This window comes from Labrus mixtus, chromosome 18, assembly GCF_963584025.1.
Source record: "Labrus mixtus chromosome 18, fLabMix1.1, whole genome shotgun sequence".
Classification (NCBI taxonomy): Eukaryota; Metazoa; Chordata; class Actinopteri; order Labriformes; family Labridae; genus Labrus; species Labrus mixtus.
In genome coordinates, this window is record NC_083629.1 from 12,264,070 (window position 1) to 12,278,093 (window position 14,024).

Consider the following 14,024-nt stretch of genomic DNA (forward strand, 5'->3'; position numbering starts at 1 on the left):
CAGGGTATTTTAATCTCTTAACAAAGCTTCTGTGATAAATAGAAAACTACATTTAAGGTAAACCCAGATATGTAAAACACAATTGGCTCTTCGTCCTCTCACTGCCGGTCACGCTGCGTTCAAGGCTCCTCAGATATCTTCTCAGTCTCGTTCAGCTCTAGAACAGAATTGGGAAGGAAGTAGCCCTTTTTTTTTTTTAAACCTGCAGATTGTTTAAATTATCCACATGTTAGAATCACAGGGGTGAATCAGGGTCCGCGTGAGAGGCAGGGGGTGAAGCCGCAGAGGCAATGGCGGCCTCTGTCCGTGTGAATCGGAAAGACGAAGAGGGGCTTATTAGCGGCCTGCGGAGAAGTGTAACTTGTTGGGAGTGAGCGGCCAGAGCTCCAGCGACATCTCCAGCCGAGAACAGTCCGAGGCATTGTCTTACCTAATTATGGCGGATGGACTTCTTTTTTGTTTCCCTTTCGGCATGCCTGTCTGATTCCCTTTTGCCCGGCAACTAGCTCTGACAAGTCTGAAGTGTGCTAATTAGAGAAGAAATGGTCCTAGTAATTATGTCATCTCTCATTAACGACGACGACAATGAGCAATATTATTTTTACGCAATGTTTTGTGTAGGGAGACTCTGCTTCCAATGCTCATTAAAAGGAAAATAAGGGCTGGTAACCGGGAAAGCACTGTCATGTCCGGGCTGCTTACATGTCAGGGGCCAGGGAGGTGCAGCCCTTTGTGCACTTATTGCCCGGATTAAAGACCTGTTGCGTCTGCAGAGTAAGCTGCTGCAAACTACTAAACGAATCATACAAGGCAATCATCTTTTGGCTTTAAAACTTTATTATACAACTTCACAAATTGCAAAATACTGTAAATCATGTTTGAAATAGAAACACGAATAAATAGTGAGCAATGCATCAATAAGCTACAGATAAACTGAGTGAGAAGTGAAACATTTCAAAGTGTACTTTAATGTGAAGGCATCTAAGAGAACATCAGGTGCACCGAGGAAGCATGTTGCTTCTCGTTAGGTCTGAGTGCAAAGTCTTTGAAGTTTGTTGTCGAGATCTCAACATGTTTGGAGTAAAGGCAGGGTCATCTTGTAGTCCAAAGTTTGCTGTTTGCTTGCAAAAAAAAAAATAAAAAAAAGGAAAATAAAAAGATAACGTGTCATTTCTTGGGCCTCTCCAAGATGTTCAGAAATTTCCCCCTGGTCATTTCTCTCGCTGAAAAAGAAAAGAAGACCAAAAATCATATATATGCAACATAAACAGTTGTATAGTTGTAGATGTTTTTACAACAATATACTGATTGTAAGAAAAAGACTACAATTTGTTTACATCCTTCCAACAATCTTATTTGTTATAATTAGAACAAAAACCTCAGTATTCAACACTATGTGCCTGCAGCTCTGAACAGAGATGTTGTTTAGCAATGCAAAGCATGTATTTAATATCTGCAGTGTCACACAGGGAGGTAATTTATACCAACATCTGTTCATTCAGGACATGGGAAACAACATTAAATGGAGACTAGCTACCTTGTGATCTGCCTGATTGCTGTCTCAATGTAGTGAGGTGCAAGTACTCAACGCTGTATGCATGCATTAAAGTGTGTGTTTGTGTGTATTCAATCCAGAGAGATGAGACGTGATGATAGAATAGGGACGGCTAGGACAACTAGAAATAAGAAGAATAACAAAAGCTATTTGGAGGCAAAAGAGCTTCATTCTTCTAAAAAGTAATGAAGACTAAGCTGTAAAAATGATCAGTAAAAGGAACCCTTACAGTCAATTGTGTTCAACCTGCAAAAATGAGTTACTAGATAAATCTACGAGAGCTACGAGATGTGGGAGTGGATAGAAAATTAAAAAGATAGAGTCAGTAGCTTTTTCCTCAAGAAAATAAAATCAACTTGTACTAAAGTTATGCCCTTCAATCATGACTTATGGGCCTCCATATACATGAGTGGTGGTGACTGTGTCTGCAGAGACTGTCCTCTGGATGTATTTTAATGTTTTAGTTTGTTTTGGTTGACTCTAGACATCTCTGGGCGGGGAGTGAATGTTTGTCCCCCCCAGCCATTGACAGCGCTCAAATACGGTTCGGAATCAAACCAGCTAATGTGACGGTTGTGGGCGTAGCTTATCGTAAGAGGAGAAAATATAACATAGTGAGGCCAAACGCTAAGTGGATAAAGCTCTTTCTAAAACGAGGGTGAACCCTGGGTTGGCTTTTACTCTGGGATGCATACTTGGCCTGCTTTCTGTTGGACAGGCAGGTGCCAAACATCGGCGGATAGCTTGTGCATGCGTGCGTTAGCTTGAAGTGTAGATGCAAGCAGTAAACATAACACACTACGTCCTGCAGTGTGTGAGCGCTTCTGGGGGCGATGAGCAGTTTGAATGTTGCGTTTATAAGCTTCAACAAACATTTCTACTGACCCCACCTTCACATTTTCAACTAAAAATGTTTTTTTATATTTTCAAATGTTTCTTCAGTTTTGCTACTAATTATTTAAACTTAAAATCCTACAAAAAAGTGATTGTTAAGTCCTAGTTAATATATACTGTACTGTATTTAGACACATGGACAATGGTGAAAAGTACAAGTTGTTCCTTTGATTTAAAGAACATAATGCTTCAAGGTTGACCTTTAATAGATGTACTAAACATCTTCTTTTCTACAATAGATGCTGTACTTTCTTTACTAGTCATATAGCATATAAAGTAACCCTGTTTTTCAGTGTAACATTTACTAATTACACTCCTATAACTGACATTATGAGTTCAAACATTTTCCAGCTTCGCTCATTGGCCTGACACGGTAGAGTTCAAGGTTCAAGTTAAACTCTTTTTAAAAAATTGGTAAAGCCACTACACTGAAAGCTGTCTGGGCTGAATCCTTTTAAAGCTTGTTCACATTACAACAGAGCTGGCCTCACGGGGGGTTGGAATCAGAGGCTTTTCTGTCAAAAACAAAAACTCACATGAGTATAGACTAGAGAGAGTGGGGACTTAGCTGCAGCAGCATCAGAGAGCCTGCAGGGGATTTCATCCAGGTACAGTAATTACTCTTTGTTAGAGATGGCAAGATGATCAGGTTCTTCACTGCAGCCTTTATGATTTTACAAAGATCATCTATTCTCTGTCACACACAGATATACAAAACTGCATATAAGCTAAGAGGGGATTGAGCTCTAATGGGCCTTAAGCAGAAAGTCATCCACCTTCATCACGCCTGCAGGGAGATTGTGCAGAGGATGGCTGCTCTCTGCCTGTATGCTGCTGTGATGAGGCCCCGCCTCCTCCTACCCACGGCGGCTAATGAAAAAGCCAGGCCAGTCAGTAATTTAGATGAGTCGCCCGGTATGGAATGATAATGGTGCATCTGGGCGTGGGGGCCACGTCACCTTGAGGTGTCTGACATTAGGTTAAAGATGATGCTAATTGGAATGGGAAGGATTCGTTTTGCACTTTGCTGTCTCTTCAAATCAGCCTAAACAAAGTTATCAGGGGACCCCTGGACATGCAAAGGGTGCTTTAGATTGAAATCAAGCCATCAAAATTAAGCGAGGGAAAGCAATTACATCGGGATGACCCTGAAGCCGCAGGTACTGTGATGTCGCTTGCTTATCAGGAGCAGTTACGCCAGAAACGGTAAAGGGAAGCGGCTGATATTTTGGATTTTTCAAATGTTTTATGCCTCTCTCTCTTGTTATCGCTTTCTCCATCTTATGATGAGCACAAACTGTAAAAGAGATCAGTGAAGGCTGTGCCACTCCTCCCGAGACCCCTCGCCCCACTGAGCGTCTCATTAATTAAGGTTCACTTCAGCATCCCCCTACTCAGAGAGAAATATCATTCATATCATCACATTAAAGACCCCATTAAACATAAATCAGAGCGCAATTTATGATGTGTTGCTCTCTTTTATAACAAGGAAATATGGGGGAAAGTGTTATGATTGCCAAGGTGAAGGTGGGCTCTGATGATCGACTTATATGAAGCCTTAAGCACCACAGGCTGAGGCTGTATTCCCATTTACGTGTTGAGTGCATTATGTGTCCATTGCCTTAATGACAATGCTGTGAAAGAATAGTTAAAACATTGGCAAAAACATCAGCAGACAAAAACATTCGATCAATGTGAAGCGGTGTGCAAAATGTAACCTTCACAACAGGCCATATTATCATCATGTTTTCCATGAGCAGTCTGCTTCCTCAATGTTTTATCAGTAGCCGAGAATTTAAGAATTTGTGCCACCAAATGTTTCTCAATGAACCTGTATATCTCTAATCTATTGCCTAAAGGAAGCTGGTAGTTGTGATTAGACAATTTCAGAATTCATTTTCATTTCTCCTGAACACCTTCAAAATGGAATTTAAGTGTATGTGCATGCAAACTCATTAGACGGTGTATGCAATGCCATGACTCTGAAACAGAAGGAGCTAAATGGAGTGAAGTCATTTTTTGTGATGTATTTACACTTGTGATGTAAAAATGTCTTCAATGAAACATGCAGCAAGTAAACATGTATTGTATGTATAAGTACATGTATTGAGGACATTACTTGACTTAATTGACTTGATGACTAGGGCTTCATATTTACTTTGCAATATATCGTCATCCTAACTTGTGTGGTACAATTATTGAATCGCTGGTGGACAATACAGATATTTAATTTTAAATAATAATAATAATAATAATAATAATAATAATACAGCACTCACAATAGATGTCCCTGCTAATATGACTCACTGCATGACCACTTCATGACAGGGGTGCTCATGACATGAATGAGCGTAACGGGAACAGAATGTAATTGGCCAACAAAGAAGACTGCAGGATAATGTCGGACAGCGGTGAAAAGAACTTACGTTACCGGTACGTGATAAAGCGTGGTAAAGAGGTAAAACTGACCAAAGAGCAGTAAATAAATCCATTAGTCCTGCACGGTACCTTTGTAGGGGCTTTTTTTACATTCTTCAGTAGATCCCACACTATGATGTGTAATGATATGATTGTTTTCAAGTATCAGTTATCACAGAATCGCTGTACTGTAGGATCTTTTTGTGGGCCACACATCGCGTTGAGTGGCTTTGCATTTCCCCCCTACTGATGATGCATGTTTGATTTCAATCAAAATGTTTAACTTTGCTAAAACCGCTATTTCACTTTTCTTTTCTAGAAAATTATTTATGAAGATGACACACACAAACACACACACCACACACACACACAGGCTTTGTCATACAACATGGGAGATCAATACTGATTAGAGGGACTTAGAGATTTGTTTAGTTGATTAGAAAGGTCAATTACTAATTTTGTACTAAGTTAATCAGCATCTTGTTAGGACTGCCATCCATACTAAATGACACCTTATGGATCCTGCAGGCCATCTCCTTGCCCTGTTGATTTGTTGCTTTCTAATTATCATTTAGCCCGGACTGTCTTTGGATTCCATCACATTCCCCAGTGCCCGCTCAGTTATCACGGCCACATCATGCTCTAAATAATCATTTTACCAATATGAGACATTCCTCGCTGCAATCCATTTGTTATCCGAGCGATTTGAATGACTTTCATCCATAAATAGAAGCAATAAAAACAAACAGCTTTCCTGGTTATCATCTGACTGAGGAAAAGAGAGGCCGGTATGGAGCTGATAAAAGAGCGGTCTGCTGAAGCTCCTGTGTAGCTCCTACATCAGCACAGTAATCCTCTGGATGTAGATTTCAGCCCGATTACTGCTGCTAAGGTACATCACAACAATGGAGATTAACCTATATCTGGAAACAGCTAAATATGCCCTGAGGCTATTTAAAATATGGCCATTTTTTCTATATCAAACAGAAAGGATTAAAACTACGATTTCGATTTCCACTTCCTGTTCTGCACAGGAAAACCAGATTCATCAGTTCAATCTCAGGAGGCTCTAATGTAGATGTGGTGGTGTTACATCTCACTCTCCCCTTGTTGATGGTGAGTGATCTTGGTGTCATTGTCACAGCCCACTACCAGCCCCCCCCACCACAATTCCCCTGGGTATAAAATGAGAGTAATCATTACTCCGCCCTCCCTGATAACCCCCTCCACCTATGCCTGCTTCTCTCAATGGCAAATTCCCCATGAGCGGCAGGACCCCTCTTAGCGCCAAGGACAGAAGACCACCTGGGTTAACTGGAGTCCCGGACCCCCGCCCTGACCGCCCTGATTCACTTTCATTAAGAGCAAAGAGGACTTATCTGACCCTCACTGCCCATCGCTGCGCGCTGCTCAGCTATTACGGCCTGTAAGCTTTATTTAATGGATTTAACATCCTCCTTCACCGCCCTCGTCTCAGGGGACGAGAGAGACACAGAGGAGATGAAACACACAAGCCAAGAAACACTTGAAGGCACACACGCACTCAGCATACACCCCCCCCCCCCCCCAACCCCCTTTCTCCCTCCAGCAACACATACACATGACGCTCATGTTTGTGTTCAAAATTCAATTACCCACTTATTGATACTTCACAGGGATATTTAAGATGCAGACACGAGCTGTGATTTCCCAAGGGAGCCACTGGTTCCTCTTTATGTCCCAACCGAGAGGGCCCACCCCTCCTCTCCTCCTTCTCCTCCAATGCATTTTCGCCTGGCTGACACACACTCACGCACACACGCACACACACACACACACCAAAACAAACACATCTGCACCTCCCAACCCATGCCCAGGCCTGCGCCTGTTCAAGAGGTGTCCTTATTAATAGGCAATCAGTCAAAAATCATTCATTAAAAAGCCTAAAAGGTTTTACACCCGTGCTATGATTAGCTGGGAAAGAAAATTCAATGAATTCCTAATGCCTTTATGGAAATGAGGTGTCATTTCCGATCTGCTCAGGGAGGCGGCAGGCTTGCAGAACTGAGGAGTGGTGTGTAAATGTGTGTGTGTGTGTGTACGTCTGGAGCTCTGCCTGCCTCCGCTTTCACACAACTCACTGATCCTGCTTAAGATATGGACAGGCTCTATCAGATACAGCTGCAACCTGCTACGCCGATGAAGAAGAGACTCGTATCATCCCTTTTGCAAAAATGTGCCAACAATGGAAGCATCACTAAAGCAGCAGCGCTATCTTGAAACAGCTAAACAACCAAACAACACAAGGCCCAAACAGATGATAAAAACTGAACTTTTAAAGGTGAAATACCCTTGATCCTTGTTTCGCTTTCCTTTCTGTGAATGTGTAACCTTCAAAGAGAGACGCACAACAACACTGCCATTCATCGCGACTATTAGCAACCAGGGGACAGACAAGTATAGTAGAGGTGAGGAGGAGGAGGTAGGGTGGTGGCAGCGGTGGCGGGGACACATCCCCTGTTCCTCATTCAGCGGCTGTCAGCTCAGGTACTTCATAACGGCCCGCCCCGCGGTCAGCCTGCCTGATGGATTGATGGAGGCACATTAGCACCAGTGGAGCCCAGTGAATGCAATCATATTCAGCAGCAGCACGCTTCTAATAGGCCGGAGATTGATCCTCAGGGTGAGGAGGAGGAGGCGCTGGTGAATGTGGGCCCATTAGGAGCTGTCAGGGCAGGGCGACCTTCAGTCTCACCTTCACAGACGGATGCAACAGGGGTCAGTCTGGGTCTAACTGGGTGGCACCATGGCAGAGGAGAGGTGCTGTGGGGTGCTACGTGAGAGACAACAGGTGGTCCTTCACCCGGCAATGCCTGTATTTACGAGGGTATCAAAGCTTTTACAAGCGAAATTCCTAAAAAGTTGCAAAGTTGTGTAAAAAAAAAAAAATAATCAGAATGTGATGATTTGCATAACATCACAACAACAATCTTCCAATTGAATTGAAAATAACAAAGACAACATGTCAAATGTTTAAACGGAGGCATTACGTTTTTTGGGGATAAATTGATTTGCCCAATCTTAATTGAGTGCAGAAAACCTTCAAGAAAGCTGGGACAATGGCAAGAAAAGACTAGAAAAGTTGTAAAATGCTCTTAAAGAACACCAGATGGACTATCTCACAGCTAATAATGTTTACTGGCAACAGGTTAATAACATGATTGGGTACAAAAATGAGGATTCCAGAGAGGCTGGCAAATAGTGAAACACTTTAAGAACAATCAGGGATGTGATTGCAATCTTACAAAAAAGAAAATCCCCCCTACATATATATATATTTTAGTGACAACAACATTTAGGCAGTAACTGTAATGTCAAACCTGTTTCAGTAATATTTCAGCACTGCAGTTTCTATAGCTGTAGGCTGTATACAAGCTTCTGTAGGCTACAGTTAAAATGTAGTTTTTTCACAACATGACTGGGATTATTAGATTTGTTTATGCACTTGCAGGGATACAACAATATTAAAGTTAAATCTTCTTTTTTTTTTACTTAAACTTAATTCCGAATGAGGTTAATTTGGGTGACACATACTGTCGTGCAGCACACTCCATGTAAGGCAGACATTCTTTTATTTTCTCTCGTTAAACAGAATCTTGATTTTGATAAACTGGGGAAGGTTTTAGTGACAGACACGGAGCGTCTATGTAACCATAGAAACTAACAAACAACTGCCCACATGCCAGAGAGGGCGAGAGAAAAGCTGTGCCACTGACTGATCACTCAAAAAAAAACAGTGCCATCATCCTTATAGATAGGACTTCTCTGTTTGCTCTCTGTATGCAGGATACATTGCTCGGGGGATAAACTGGCCTTCCTGCAGTCCCAACTTATCACCCATTGAAAATGTTTTGAGCCTTATGAAGCATAAAACAAGACAAAGGAGACCCTGAACTGTTCAACAGCGGAAATCCTACATTAGGGTAAAACATTGTACTTTAAAAAATTATATAAACTATTCTCCTCAGTTTCCCAAAATGTGTGTTGTTTAAAGAAAAAGTGATGCAACAGAGTGTCTTATTATAACGCCTTCAAATATACAACAGAAAGTTCAATATGAGAACATACAGTCACCTTTAATATAGTTATTGTGATGCTTTAATGCAGTTGTTAAGATTGTAAGCATTTGATTGCTGATGATGTTAGACACTGATATTCAAATTCAGCCTAATGATCGGTCGGTCGTTTAAAAAAACAAACTATCTTCTGGACTATTTGTCGAGATCTCCCAAAAGGGTGACACTGGAAATACTTAGCTTGTCAGTGAGAATTTGTCTGTTTTGTCTGTTTTCTAAGATTCTGTAATCTTCTGTAAAGAAACAAATACTAACAGCATGTCCTACATGTAGAAGAGTTTAACAGCATTCAGTAGCCTTGAGCCTACAAGTGTGACAGAACGTCATCACCAGCTCTAACAGTTCGGTGCTCTTTAACTCAGGCCCTCCAGCCCGTCCCAAAGGAACACTCAGCTTTCAATTACATCCAATAACAGCACTTATCAGAGCCCTCAGCATTCCCCAGAGACTCCCGGCATGATGCCCGCGCTCAGCGGCCCACGACAGGGGCATTCATCACGGAGCGGAGTAACAGCTGGGGCCTGAGGAAGAGGCACGCGTCAAACCCCTCTGGGACTAGACCCGGCCAGCGTCATACAGATATTATGGGGGGTGTTTATGGGAGAAGAGTGGGTAGGGTGTTGAGTGGGGATTACTGGTTTGCAACATCCTCCCTCCACAAACCCTGTTGATATATATGTTTACAGCTGAAACAAGCACTAGTAATGTTTGTATTCCAGAGTATTTGAAATGCTATTCTCGCAATAATGTTTGCTCCAGGTTCTCTTCTCTGCTGCGGTAGAGTGGGTGACTTTTCACAGCCTGATTGTGCTCTACCCATTAACCAGCTACCTCTTTAATGGTCCACATGTTGAAGGGGGAGGGGCAGTAAATCCTGTCCCCCCCCCCGCTGTCGCTTGGCCATTCTCTGTGGAGTCTCGTTTACGGCAAGTGAAGAGAGCACAAACATGATGAAAAACTATCTGAGATTTACAAGGCCTTTCCTTACAACCAGGAAACGGAGAAAATTAAACCAGAGAGCATTAAACAGCACCCATTACAGGGCTGCTCCGACACCCGTAATAACCGTCATTGTGTCCCATCACCCTGAGGTGCATGAGATGATTGCAAAGCCTGCAGGCCTCCACCTGTGACAGCTAACATCTTAATGCCAGACAGATTACATGCATCTCTGGGTTTAGGGAAGTCGGGCAGATTAGACACTTTTTCAATGAAAAGTATCTGTGACTTGTGGTTGGTGCAAAATATGACACATGCTACACAATCTATTGAGGCTTAATAAGTACTTACTCTTCTCTAGACTTTCCTGTAGTTTTCAGTTTGACATGTGTGCATTACACCACTTCAAATATTAAACATTTCAATCCCTCTGCAGTCAGCTCCTTTCCTTAAATCTGATCTCTTAAGATAATTAAAAAAGTTCAGCATATGCTTCCCCTCAATTCCATCGAAACATCTCAAAATGATGTTTGCCATCATTCAATTCATACATGTGGGCTGTTTTTAAAGAGTTTATAAAGCAGTGAACTCATTTGAAGCTGTTATAAGCCGCTCATTATGCAGGAAATGGTTCTTCATCTCTCTACCTCAGATCACTGTTTGCCCCTATGATCGGGCATGTTGGTTGAATGTCACTGACCTAGAAATAAAATAGATGTGCATTTATTTATATATTCCATCCCAATAAGAGGAGAGCTTCCCCACAATTCTAAATTGCTTGTGTGCTTTTGACGAGAAAACCTTTTCTCAGGAAAATATGAGCACTTAGCAACATCTCTCTAATCCTCAGGATTATGACAATGGAGGCAGCCGGGAATGGATTAAAAACGAGATTTTGCATCCATCAACTGCTTGAGCACTTGTTCTAGGGGCTCGGGTGAGCAAGCCATTGTCTCTTACCTTTTACAATTCAACAAGATTGACCCAAATCCATTGTTTCAAGACCTCAGAGTCAACTTATTGATGCTGTTTCATAGTAATAGAGAGGCATTTTAAACTACAAGTTTGAAAATGAGGCCTGTTCTGTTTCTGGATAAACCATACAAGCCTATGTGCTCTCAGCCTGTTAGGGTTTTCAATGTCAAAACAAACGGGATGCTTTTAAAATACACTAGCTCGATAAAGAAAGCCCGTGAGCACCATCTAGTGGCAACATGTGATTACTGCAGCTACACTGCAGCTTTTGATTCACCTCAAATTATGTGTTTTGCAACTGTTGCTGTCTGTCCACTTGCAAACTAGTTTCTGATTCAGGGGTTTTGTCATAAAAAGCAAAAATACCTTTAACACATCTTTTACACACACTGTCTGTAGTGTACATTGTGTAGTTGGTGTTTTTCATGTACTCACATTCTTCTAATCCCAGCTGATACGCAAGGTTCTGAAGTCCTTTGACCTTCTCCATCAGGTTGGCCGTGGTCAGACTGCCTAGCTCTGCAGAAGAAAACACAATGACAGCGCTAAGCTACAATGCACTCGTTTCAGCAAATATGTTATCCCACATGACAGGATTATACATTTAGAGTACTTCTCTTTAACACCCATTGTTCAGGTACATGGAACATGTTAGAAATCCCAACACAGTCTGGTACACTACCTTTCAACATTTCAATGTCTTCACTCTCTAGTTCAGCCATCCACTTGGGGGGTGAATTAGTGATGGGCTGTGAAACATACAACAAATGTCTGAGTAGATATACTACAGTTTATCAAGCACATTTCATTGTCTTGTTTGCAAATCAAAGTGATCAATCTTACTTACATTTTTACAAGATGCAGCAAATTCTGCAACACCGGGCACTTTATGAGAGATAACATTATAATCCTTATTATGACAACAGGAAACAAAATGCCACTGAGAGTAATATCACAAAACAGAAGGAAAAGGTAAACTTACACTGCTCTGGCCACAGGTCAGGTGATGCTCTGTCCAACTTCTCAAAGCTAAGCAATGAGGACTCAAAATCATCACCTGTCACCAAAAAGAAACAACTTTAGTAGATGATAGAGATGGCCAAGAACTGTCCTCAAAACAATGAACTCCCTCTAGTGGACGGATTGATGGTTAAACCATATAATTACATGATTTATTACCATGTTTATTTCAGTATCTTTTGCACAGCTCACCACTGCACAATTGTCTTATGTAGGCGTGTACATATTAGTTTCTGTTACAGTTTTTACATAGAGAGCACAGTCTAAAGTCAAACTCCTTGTTAGTGTAAGCAGACCTGGTCCATGAAGCTGATTCTGATGAAAAGAAAAACAATTGCTAAACTATTTTGTGAATTGTTAATGTTTTTCAGTAGTATTTCAGGCATCAAACAATTGATAGTTCATGTAAGGATTTGCAATTCTTTGGAATTTAGAATAATATTACAAATGAAGAGTCTTTACTTTTTGGACAGCCACTTTACCATGTCCCTTTAGGATCTTAAGTATTGTGTTAACAGTTTTGTGATATTTTAAAAATGAAAAGTTTGTTGTTTAATTGTGCAACTAATGTGATAAATCAATGATGAAACAATAGTAGCAGCCTTACAGAAACCAAGTAGGACTTATCTAGAAGTTTCTACTCTATAAATATATATTTTTTAAACTATAAACATGATATGTTTCAGTTGCAGGCCCGAAACAAAAGCAGGTAATAGAAATTCCCATTAGTCTATCATTACTACATTTAGGGGAATGTGACCAATAGCCTTTTAAAAAGAGTTGTTGACATACTATATATATATACGGTATATATATATATATATATATATATGTTTGTATGAAACATATAGTCAGTATGGCCACATAACAGCTCATATCATTTATCTTACTGTTAATGCTGCACTTTTGTGTATGTTGCATCTTTTCTTTAACTCTGTGCTTTTTGTAATTAGCTTACTTCTTTAATAGTCTGCACTTTATAGCTAATTCTTCAATGACATGCACTTGGTACATAGCTTATTTCTTCAACACTCTTTCTTGTTGTACTTATTGCTTTAGCTCACATTTAAACTTCTTATTTTATTCATATTACCATTATTCCTATATTTCTCCTACTATATTATGTAATAAGAGCAACTGTAAAGACCCAATTTCCCCCTGGGGATTTATAAAGTATTTCTGATTCAAAAATATATTGATACAAATGTTCATATTGTAGACAAATTGCATATTATGTAAGAAAATATAAACACGATACACACGTATATTGATGTTTTATACACCTACATTGATTACCATGGTAACGGGCAAATGCAGACTAAGAAAAACATGAGGTAAACTCAGTTTAATGCATATTTACAGTGAAGATCCTGCTTGTTTAAACTATCTAAAGGAAAAACAATAAAGTCATGTACAAAACAATTCAAAACAGCAGAAAATAGAGTTTGTAAAGCTCATGAGTAATCACGACGTTGTCAAGTAAAACACTTTAACTCTTACCTATAAGATATATATGGAGGTAAATGAGCCTGTACAAAGAACAGCAGCTTCCGAGGTTAGCTGTGTTTATTACTAGCAGCAAAACAAACAGTAAGAGCAGTGAGGGTCAAGCTGTACAAAAGGTTCAGGCTTGTTATCGCCGGTGCTTCCCTGTGAACTGGACAGACTCAACACTAGGGCTAGTAAGGCTTTAGCTTACGGTAAAAACATCTTTAAACCATAAGAATAATACGCTAACATGTGTATTCTGCCGTCCCGTGGTGTTCTTGAGAGACAGCAAGTGAGTCGCTAACGATTTAACGCCCTTATATAGGTACAATTTACAATTTTAACACAGCATAGCAGGGTAAGGATTTAGAATTTACCTCCATTTGGAGACGCCATCTTCACAATAAACACGTGACAAATAACAGCCAATAGCAGCAGCCGTCTTGAGAGTTGACGCGTAGGGGTGTAATTCACAAGCGTGCCAGCAGGCGGCCTACCGGTTTAATAATGTTAACAAACCAGCACAATACACTGATGTGGAGGTGAGGCAAGAGGCAAATAGTGCACTAGATATATTTAAATTTACGTCATAACCGTATATATATATATTTTTTTTTCTA

General features: G+C 40.6%; 2 protein-coding genes across 2 annotated transcripts in view; one reads left to right on the forward strand and one right to left on the reverse strand.

Moving 5' to 3' along the window:
• fcf1 (FCF1 rRNA-processing protein) overlaps positions 1-14,024 on the forward strand; it is a 167,256-nt gene that overhangs the window by 16,887 nt on the left and 136,345 nt on the right. The window lies entirely within an intron of this gene.
• lin52 (lin-52 DREAM MuvB core complex component) lies at positions 820-13,829 on the reverse strand. The gene is made up of 6 exons (XM_061062973.1): positions 13,782-13,829; positions 11,879-11,953; positions 11,744-11,781; positions 11,579-11,645; positions 11,332-11,415; positions 820-1,223 (listed from the first exon to the last, which is right to left on the reverse strand). The coding sequence occupies exons 1-6, from the start codon at positions 13,798-13,800 to the stop codon at positions 1,168-1,170; spliced, it is 339 nt and encodes a 112-aa protein (XP_060918956.1). The 5' UTR covers positions 13,801-13,829; the 3' UTR covers positions 820-1,167.